The following is a 10,439-nucleotide window of genomic DNA, read 5'->3' on the forward strand; positions in this document are numbered from 1 at the left end:
ATTCTCCGTAAACTTTGCAAGTTACGAAATTCAGTATCTTGATATTAATGTTTTAACCCGACGAGAAAGAAACTATCGATTTTCCGATTTCTGTTATAACAGTGCTTCTTTTTTGGTGAAGCTTTTGTCACTGTGAAATTCACTGTCCTGACTTGTTTTAAAGCATTTTTCCAACCTGTTAATTCCACGGAGTTTTAAAACGCCAATAGATACAGCCAACCTTGTGTCTCAACTTGTTACCCTGTTGCTGTGTTGGTTGCAGGATGCATTTGTGTTATGGGACACTTATGGCTTTCCATTAGATCTTACTCAGGTGATGAAGACCTATGCTCTCTCTCTCTCTCTCTCTCTCTCTGAGTTTTTGAGTTTTTGTTCTCCTGTATATTGTTGTACAGTACCACAATTTCAATTGGTCTGCATTTCTTTTACCAGTTGATGGCTGAAGAAAGAGGCTTGGCAGTTGACATCAATGGTTTTAACATAGCCATGAATGAAGCAAGGGAAAGATCAAGAAATGCTCAGAATAAGGTTGTCTTGATTTTCTCTTCTTGAAATGATTGGGATCACATACATCAGATTGGGAGCTACCATAAGGACATCTCTCTAACTTGTGTTACTGTTGATCCATGCAAAAGTTTTAGGACGCTAAAGTAGCATAAATACAAATGTCTGACCAAAATTGAGAAGGGTTTTTCTGTGGCATTTTATACTTATCTGTTTGCATTCTGATGTAATTCTGGCAGCAAGCTGGTATTGGTATCATAATGGATGCTGATGCTACCACAGCTTTGCACAAGAAAGGGGTTGTTGCAACAAATGACACATTCAAGTATACATGGTTTCAGGTTTGATGTTGACAGATTAGTTAATCTGCATTAAGTTATAAAGTCTTCACTGCACTTTCTGTTTTTAAGGTTTTCCTTCTTTTTCGTTCCCCTTGTTTCTATTTCACATTTTTTTCTTGGGGCACTGGGGGCTGGAAAAGGAAGGGGTTTAAATGTTTAAATTGTATATATCTCCAGTACTTGTTCTGTTTGGGTGCTATTTTGTTGCAGAAGCTTTATGTCTCAGGCATAGTTTCCCTTGTAACCCTTTGGCTTCAATTTTTGAGGTGGATTTAGGAATATTACTGTGTGAGATAAAATGTAAACAATCCTATCTACTGGAAAGGCTCTTTCTCAAGTAACCAGAATAGTTGTAGCAAGAAGCGCGTTCCATTTTTGTCATGATTATTCTTCAATTGGTACTCAGTTTAATTCATGTTCCCTTACTGTATTGATTTTGAAGAGAATTTCGGGCAAACCCATGTGATGGTTTGTCAACCTTTATTTCTAATTTCAGGACCATGAAAGTGAGATAAAAGCTATTTATGGAGAGAATGAGTTCTTTGAAAGTGCTTCTGGTGATGTTAGAGTTGGTATCATTCTTGAATCTACAAGCTTTTATGCAGAGCAAGGTGGTCAGGTAAAGCCCTGCCCTGTCTGTCACATTGAGCTACTATTTGGAAATGGTTAACTTCATTGATGTTTAATCCACTATTCCCAAGAAGTTAACAGAAATGCCCTATTAGCTTGGTTGGTTAGCAAAAGATTAAAGAGTGATGCATCTTATGTTGAACTGTTTGTTGTAATGTTTTAGGGCTGTGCTGTTGCTGATGAACTCTTTGATAGACTCTGAAATGCAACAATAGGGTTGACCTTGCAATCTTTTTGTTTGAAATCACTTAGAAATGGGATTTACTCTTTTGGTTCCTTTTAAAGAAATGATACTTGAGAAGAGCACTTCTTTAGGGATAAAGTCCTTGGTAGAGAATTGGCTGATAGTATTATGGTCATTTTTGTAAGTGATGGAATGGATCACAGCTACAGTTGTGATCTAATGGAATTTCTTGCTTCAGGTTAGGTTATTTCTGCTTTGGGGGCACATAAATGTTGTGCATGTAATTTTAATTTCCTGTAAAGTCTGGGTAAGGGAAGCTTTTCTACATTAATCTTGGGCTTTTGAGTATTTGGGGCAGCTTCTTTGCAAACTAAAGTATGAGTGAAGTTTTTCCAGTTCTATTTCTTCATTAATGGTACAAGCTACAGATTTGAAATGGAATGAATTGTTAAACGTATTTCTGCCTGGTAGTAATGTTAATTGCAATGTAGAGTTATTCTGACATGTAGTCTGTTCTTCTGGCTATAGATATATGATACTGGATTTCTTGAAGGCCCTTCAGGGTTGTTCAAAGTTAGTGATGTGCAAGTCTTTGGAGGATTTGTTGTTCATGTTGGTTCTTTCTGTGGAGAGACTGATAGATTCAGCATTGGTGATAGAGTTGTTTGTAAGGTGAGTTTCGTTTGTTTTTGCATATTGTATGACATATAAACTACTGCATAGCTTCGTGCGTGCTTTTTCTTTGATTCTCCTAACTGTGGTCAAATCTCTGGCAAATTGATCAGGTTGATTATGACAGGCGTTCCCTTCTTGCTCCCAACCACACATGTACACACATGCTAAATTTTGCTCTGAGGGTAATTTTCTTATATGGAATGGTTATTAACTTCCCAGGTCCCATAAACTGTTGCTTCTGTTCTAAATTAGCTGTAGTTCTGTTTCGGGTCAATAGATATGAACACTTGACATTGCTGTGACCTGAGTGCAGGAAGTACTTGGAAACCATGTCGATCAGAAAGGTTCTATTGTTCTTCCTGAAAAACTAAGATTCGACTTTTCTCATGGTTAGTTTGCCCTTATTCATAGAGTACCGGATATAGATGTCTGTTCTTTAAATTCTGAATAGGATTGTCGCATACTAATAGACCATGTCTATAAATGCACATTTTTATGCTGTAAATTCTGAAACAGGTAAGCCTGTAAAGCCTGAGGAACTTAGAAAAATTGAAACCATTGTGAATGAACAAATTAAAGCAGAAATGGATGTATTCTCAAAGGAGGCAAAATTAGATGATGCAAAGCGCATCAATGGTTTACGAGCAGTTTTTGGAGAAGTAAGCTTCATCTTTTAGTGCATTTGAGTGTTATTCTACTAGTAGCTCTTGTGGAAGTCTCACCTTTTGTTGCTTTCTGATTGTATCTACAGGTTTACCCTGACCCAGTCAGAATAGTTGCCATTGGACAAAGTGTGGAAGATCTGCTGGCAGATCCAGAGAATCAAAATTGGTTATCAATATCCGCGGAGCTCTGTGGAGGTAAATGGTTTTTGTAATGCTTTTTGATCGGTACTTCTTGTAAGCTTAATTTCACTGACTTGCTCAGGGACCCATATTTCAAACACTCGAGAGGCCAAAGCTTTTGCTCTTTTGTCTGAAGAAGGAATTGCCAAGGGAATTCGTAGAATAACTGCTGTCACCACAGTTTCTGCATTGAATGCTATGGAATTGGCTTCTTTAATTGAGCATGAAGTAAATGAAACATTTAAGTCTGAAGGAGCCTTACTGGAACAGGTTGGTGCCTGTTCACGTCATTCTTTTCAAACTGTATTGCTAGGCATAGAATTCATTTGAAAACGTTTCTTGTTTGTTAGTAGTTTCAAACACTGTTCTACTTATTTGAGCTGGTTTGCTGATACCATGTTTTTGGTTGCATCTGCATTTAGTTCTTCAGTCATGATGATTATGGGATTGAACATATGTTAACATGTTGTAAGACTGTTGGAAAAATTTATTGAAGACCTATCGGGGACAATGGTGTGTGTCCATCGTCTGGATCCCTTTACTTCTTTTTCTCTTTTCCTGACTGACATCTGGTCTACTTGCTCACCATAACAAGCCATGAAATAATTAATCATTTCTCAATGTGTTTTTTTTCCTTCCCTTTTCTCTTTAATCCTTTTTAAGTTATATGTTTTTATTTGTGCAATTCATGGCCTTCCTACTTGGCCCAAGTATGCTTGTCTGCGTAAAATTCATTGCTTCCATAAAACTCGTCTGACAGGATTTTTGTCTACTTATTGCTGTTGGTAAAATAACTTGCAAGTGAATTTTTTGCTTCTGTTGATCCATTAGCATGCACATCTTCTTACTAGAGAACAGAAAACAACTTTCTTTTCATTTTTTATTCCTTTTTTGGATATGACTGTGTGTCCTTATCTTAATACAATCTGACAGTGCAATTTAAACACCTCATATTGACTCCAATTAGATCTCTCTTTCGCTTAATAGTGATAAGAGGATGTTAGTCTCCTTTTAGGGTCTGCATCTAAAGAAGTGACTCCATTAGTTTGATAGGCAAGTCTGTCCAATCTTGAATACTTGACATGGTCTTTTCTGTATTCCTGCTACAATTGCTTGTTGGATCTAGAAAGAGTTAGAGCCTGACTGCAGAGAATGTGTAGTGCTCTAGCCTAAAGCTAAATACAAAAACAAGTACATGTTCTCAGCAGTCTGTGCATATTCTTCTTTAGGCAGCTTTCACTATTTAAGTGATGCTATGTGAATAAAGATAAAAGCTAAACAAGCACTTCATTCATTGTCCTTACAAAGAGAGATGAAAGACCAATCCATTTGGGGTTGCGTGGAACCCAAATATGAAGATTGATAGCTACAACCAATGATAAGCAAGGTCTCAGCGATAATCACGTTTTCCTTCCTTCGTAGTATATTTTTGCTAACTTTGAACCATGAGTTGCTCTCTGGCTTGGACCAAAGGTCACAGGAACTTGCCGAGCATCAGGTTTGAGTTTGCTTCATGGTTTTCATGGATTACTAGCTGCTTTCCTGTTCCTCATTGCATAACTGCTTTGACAGCTGCAATGTTTAGAAGTGCATTTCTTATATGATATCATCAGACTACTTGCAACTTTGCTGCTAAATTTATGCTTTATTTTAGTTTCTATTTTTTCCGTCTTGATTACCTGATGTCTTATAAAGCTATTTCTCATTCTTATTGATTCCAGAGAGTCACTAAATTGAATGGTCGTGTAGAAGGTGCTGTTATTCCAACAGTGAAGAAGGCTGATCTCAAGGCCAAACTTTCTCTACTTCAGGTACTTGTCCAACTTTTTGTATCTGTTTTTGTGCCTGTACTTAGCTTTTGCTTGTTTTAGGTGACATAAAATAGTAACACCGTAGAAAAGGACAAAAAGCATAAAAATTGACCTGTACTTTGTGACAGAATCACATCATTAAAGCCAAAAAGAAGATTGCTGAAGAAAATACCCAGAATGCTGTTAAAGTTGCATTAGAGGAGGCAGAAGTTTCTTCGTCTGATGGAAAGGCCTACTGCCTAACTCATGTCAATGTTGGTGGAGATACTGCTGCAATCCGTGAAGCAGTTCTTAAAGTGACAGAACAGAAGGTTAAAATGTGTTGCTGCGTTGTAAAATTATATTGAGCTCTAAATGTGAGCTCGACTGACTGTCCTGGTGGATTTGCAGGGCATGGCTATTATGGTCATCAGTAAAGATGATGCTGCAAACAAGGTTGTGGTGTGCGCTGGGGTTCCAGAGAAAAATGATCAGTACAAGCAGCTGAATGCTAAGGAGTGGCTAAGGGTTGCTTTGGAGCCTTTGAGTGGAAAAGGAGGAGGAAAGGGTTGTCTTGCTCAAGGGCAGGTTTGAAATTTCTCACACTTCTGCAAAATAATTATGCTACAAATTTTGTTTCACACATTTTGTTAAGATCTTTTATTGGGTGTGAGGGAAACTAGGAGAGTTAATTTACCTATCTCTGCTTTTTAACCCTTTCAGGGATCTGGCATATCGCACGTGTCGGAAGCTATGGACATTGCAGCTTCTTTTGCTACATTGAAGCTTAATCAATAGAAAGATTGTGGAGACCTTTTGTTAGTTGAGTCCATATTCTACAAATGGAGCATTTGTTGAGTCTGTAAGCCACAAAAAAGAATCTGTCATACAAAAGTTAATCTGCCTAGTTGTGATGGAAGTCAAAGAAGAGGTGCCTAGTTGTGTAGTATTGCAACTGGCATTGGTGCTAAAGACGTTTAGAAGTCTTCATCTACGCACCTCAGCTTTTCGTGAACCTCACCAAGATGCGGGCAGTGCCAGCGGATTTCGCACTGTATTATTTTACTTGGAACTCAAAGAAAGATGGCGATATTGGCGTCCATGATATTTCTCTACTCAGGTGCAATGTAATTATAAAGGCAGCAAAAATCTTAGGTCTAATAGACATTTGTGTTGGCCCATTTCTTTGGGGAGTTTAGTGCTCGGCTGAGTAACATTAAACTCTAATATGTGATTTAGTAGGAAATCTAGCTTATTATTTCTATGGAAACTCCTCTGCCGTTTACCCTCCTTTGTGAGAGTTCCCTCCCTCTCGGTATGAGTGCATGTCTCTCAGTCTTGAGAGTTTGAAACTTTTTCAAACTTTCCCAAAAATCCCAAATTTCAGACACCAACCTCAAGCATTAACGTCCGGAAGAAATCAAGTAGCATTAACACTCAGCTAAATCAACTGTCCCTAGCTAAGATCAGTTTGGGTTTCAGCAAACTATAACCCCATTTTCCTTTTATTGCAACACCAACTTACACTAGGACGGTAGTTAAATTAGGTAATACTGGTCTTGATGAAGAACGCCAAAGCAAAAGTAGTGACCAGGGAAATAAACTCCATGATATTAAGAGGGGCTCTAGCAGGTAATTTTCACTGATAAAAGCATCCCTTGCCTAAATTTGCATCGTTGCCCTGATTTCCTAATCTTTGTTTTTTCTAAGTTTTCAAAGATAAGCTTACCTTTTCATTTTTCCTTTCTTGTGCATTTTTAGTTTTCTAAATCTTAGTTGTTATTGTAAGAGATAGCCTTAGTATCTCTATAGACCTCATGGCGGAAGAACTAGCAGATGCAATGAGGAAGTTTGTGTTATTTGAAAAGGATTTGGAAGGAGCTGATCTTGGGTGTGAGGACATAGAGGAATTCAAGAATGTCAATCCAACTTTGTTGGCAGAATCAGAGGAGAAAAGACGGTAAACTTTGTTGGGGTTGAGAACTTTGTGAACTCAACATAGGGATATCCTGGAAATCTCAGAATCATTGAGTTGGGTCAAAACTTGTTCCAATTCTATATTCCAAACGCTGAGGATAGAGAGAGGATTCTAGGAGGGGGGCCATGGATTATGGACAACCAACTTCTTGTGATAAAAAGATTGTCTGAAGGTATGGAGGAGAATACAACAGCTTTTAACTTGGCTCCCCTATGGGTTCAAGTTTGAAATTCGCCTATGAATTAGATAACAAAGGAAGCAGGGAGAAAAATTGGAGCAGTCTATCATGAAGTCAAGGAAGTAATAGTACCTTAGGTAGGAGGAAAGGAGGGCAGACATTTAAAGATGCTAGTAGTAATGGATGTCTCTCAGCCTATTCTAAGGGGAACAACAGTTAAGGTGAATGGAGAAATGAAAATGCTGAACTTCAAATATGAAAGATGTCCGGATTTTTGTTACAAATGTGGAACACTTGGGCATGGGGAAAAAATCCCGCTAGGCAATAATCCAGGTAAGAAAGGGAAAGCAGGAGAATCAGTATGGCCCATGGTGTGAGGATCCGAAAATTATTTTCATATCTTTTATTTTAACTTATTTGCCTTGAATTCATAGTTGATTTAATGGTTGAGTAATGATTTTTGTATTCTATTGCTTCAACTTATTGCATGTCCAGTTTCATGGTGCATTATGCTAATGTGACTAACTAGTGAGGTGAGTGCAATAAATTTGATGGACAAGAAGGAGTTTTGTACAAAAGGGATTATATGCCAAGAAGTGTTAAGAGTTAATTGGAGAAAAAGTAGATATTTTGGTGCATTAGAAACAATTAGATAGATTTGAGTTGGATAGTTGCCATTTGTCACTCACCTAACCAACCTTGACCAAGACTAAGTTTCATACTTATCACAAACCAAGCTATTATTTCAACACCATTTCTTTTTCTTCTTTCAAATATTGACAATCTGTTATATTTTTTTTTCTTTTATTTCTCCTATATATATTTTTCTTTTTTGGAAAATTTTCTCTACTTTTATAGTATTTAGCATTTCTTCTTTTCATATATTTTCTTTTAAAATATTTCCCTTTTTTATATCTATTTTTCATCTTATGATAATAATATGGAGTGTCACATCCTATTTGGGTAGGTATATTAATATTATTACAATATAGTTTCAATTGATATTTTAAATTACGTGTCTTTCTAAGGAGTATAGATTCTTCACACTATTTACTTAGTTTATCTAGTGTATGGAATATTCTTTTTCCTAGAGTATCTTTAGTTCCAAGATTATATTATTCTCTTAATTTCTTATCCCATGGGTCAGGAATTTTTGAGAAAAATATTTCTAAATATATTTCTCTTTTTTTTTTTGAATTTGTCCTATAATAATAATTTTGGAAAACACAAATATATTTATCTATTTCACACATATCAAATAGTGTTAATTTAAGTAATGCATCGGTATATTTCTGAACTGAATTAGCATTTTTAAAATAACTTTCTTCACCAACAAATTCAAGGAGAATTAATTCAAGTGCCCTAGTTATCATACCATTTATATCTTGTTCTTCTCCAAATATTATTGATTTAGTTTCTTTTGGTAATATTTTCCAATATCGAGAGACACTATTTACTAGCGATCTTTCTAAAATTCCTTTAGACTCTTCATATGATAATTTATTTATGGAAACAACTAATCTTAATCCAATTTTCCATTTATCTATCGCTTCTTCTGTATTTTTTACACAGTCTAAATCTAAAAATGTTCCAAAAGGAAATGGGAAAAGAGTTCAGATGACCTTCCAACTCTTTTCCAGATAAAGTTTTAGCCCTCCAAATATTAAGGGTAAAATTTTGACCCTCGATCTAAAAAAATAGCATATTTGTGGCCCTTCTGTCAAATCCAGCAGTTAAAATTAACGGAAAGTATCATCTCGTGAGACGCACGACCAAATATCAAGGGCATTATAGTCTCTTTCCCAGGACAGAGTAAAAACACTTTCACCACTGATTTTCCCTCCAACAATTTCCATTCCTTTTGCTCCAAAACCCTAGTGCGAAAAAATCAGACTACTCAATCCAGATGCTGCAGCGAAAGTGCTAATTGCCGGCGTGGGAGGGGTTGTAAAGACAGAAATGGAGTGGCAAATACGGAGGGGAGATGACTACTTTGATCCATACCTTGTTTACGGTAATTGAAATTCTTGTTTACTGATCCGCTGGCCTCCCAAGGGACCCGAGGAACACCCCTCAAGTTCCATCTGATCAGAATCAAATTCTCAGGCGGCTGCGAAATCCTTAGTACTTCATGGCGGTGGAGGATGTCATTGTCGTCGTCGTCGTCGTCCCGAACAAGAACCTGGTTGTGTGACGACTCCACCTCCCCCTAGGGCGTACCCTAAGATTTAGCGAGTCGTCTGCCTAACTCTCGCCAGAACTCACTCACGTAAAGCTCGAGAAAATAACTTACAAACGTAGAAAAATAAAGAACACAATCCCTTTAGCTTAATATATATAACAGTACTCAGATCCAACTACAAGGTTCATACATGCCCAAATACATTAACGGGTTTACAATTCAAGTACACACAACCCTAGTCGGGTGCTAGCGTGAGTACAATTTCAAAATTGAAAATAACTGGATTACGCTAGTTTGTACACGTCTCACGCCTCGCTCGTACCCCTGTAAGGAAAACAAAACTAATGGAGTGAGTTAAAACTCAGTGATGTTCCAAATATCAAATTGTCCATCAAATAAAGTAAAAGTAGTATAGTAGTGAAATAGCGAACAAAACAAGTCAAGAAGTGAGTAACAACACTTCATATAGCCAAACAATAAATATTCCGCATTTCACATATAAGGATACAGTTGCTCATATATCGGCTCCACCATAACTTGATCGATGGGTAGTTGACACTCCGTCAACTTTTAAGTAAGAAACTAGTCCAGTAGAACACCATTTAACTCCAATCTCCGTCCACTGACCAAACCCCTTACCGGGTCCGAACTCCACAATAAACACTGGTGATAATACTCGAGTATACCGATTAGTCGAGGAGATAACACTTCACTCGACATCACTAACTACCCAGGGTTCGTTATCTAATCGACCAGTCCCTTGCCGACTCGACTCGACTAACTAGCCACAGGATTTCTGAAATTCCAGACAAGATACAATTCATATGCATGTATAGCAAGTCAATTGCAATCGATGAACAAGAACAAATCACATTAGGGCAAGTGCGATAAAGTACACTCTTGCCCTATCAATTCACTTATATATCATGTAATTACATTGGTCAAGTATTAAACACAAATGTCAAGTTCAATCAGATACTTGGAAACACTCACCAAAATGTAGTGCCTCTAGTGATCACGTCTGGGTTGTACTCCGGATTTGGAGTTCAAATCTGCGATAAAACTTTGTTTAAGAACTTTGAAAAGCGACTAAGGTTCGAAACTTAAACGTTTCATTCAATAAGAATCAAGT

At 37.2% G+C, this 10,439-nt stretch overlaps 1 protein-coding gene across 1 annotated transcript; it reads left to right on the top strand.

Annotated features, from left to right (window-relative positions):
- Nucleotides 1-262: 262 nt before the first annotated feature.
- LOC113757627 (alanine--tRNA ligase-like) lies at nt 263-6,260 on the top strand (the record flags this gene model as incomplete). Its single annotated transcript, XM_027300779.1, has 14 exons — nt 263-313; nt 433-528; nt 744-845; nt 1,342-1,464; nt 2,188-2,331; nt 2,445-2,516; nt 2,648-2,723; nt 2,851-2,993; nt 3,086-3,194; nt 3,262-3,449; nt 4,901-4,990; nt 5,119-5,301; nt 5,381-5,557; nt 5,693-6,260. Coding segments are annotated over 14 exons (1,629 nt in total), but the record flags the coding sequence as incomplete, so codon positions are not given.
- Between the last annotated feature and the right edge of the window lie 4,179 nt (nt 6,261-10,439).

Source organism: Coffea eugenioides, unplaced genomic scaffold (assembly GCF_003713205.1).
Source record: "Coffea eugenioides isolate CCC68of unplaced genomic scaffold, Ceug_1.0 ScVebR1_3154;HRSCAF=4314, whole genome shotgun sequence".
In the NCBI taxonomy this organism is placed as follows: domain Eukaryota; kingdom Viridiplantae; phylum Streptophyta; class Magnoliopsida; order Gentianales; family Rubiaceae; genus Coffea; species Coffea eugenioides.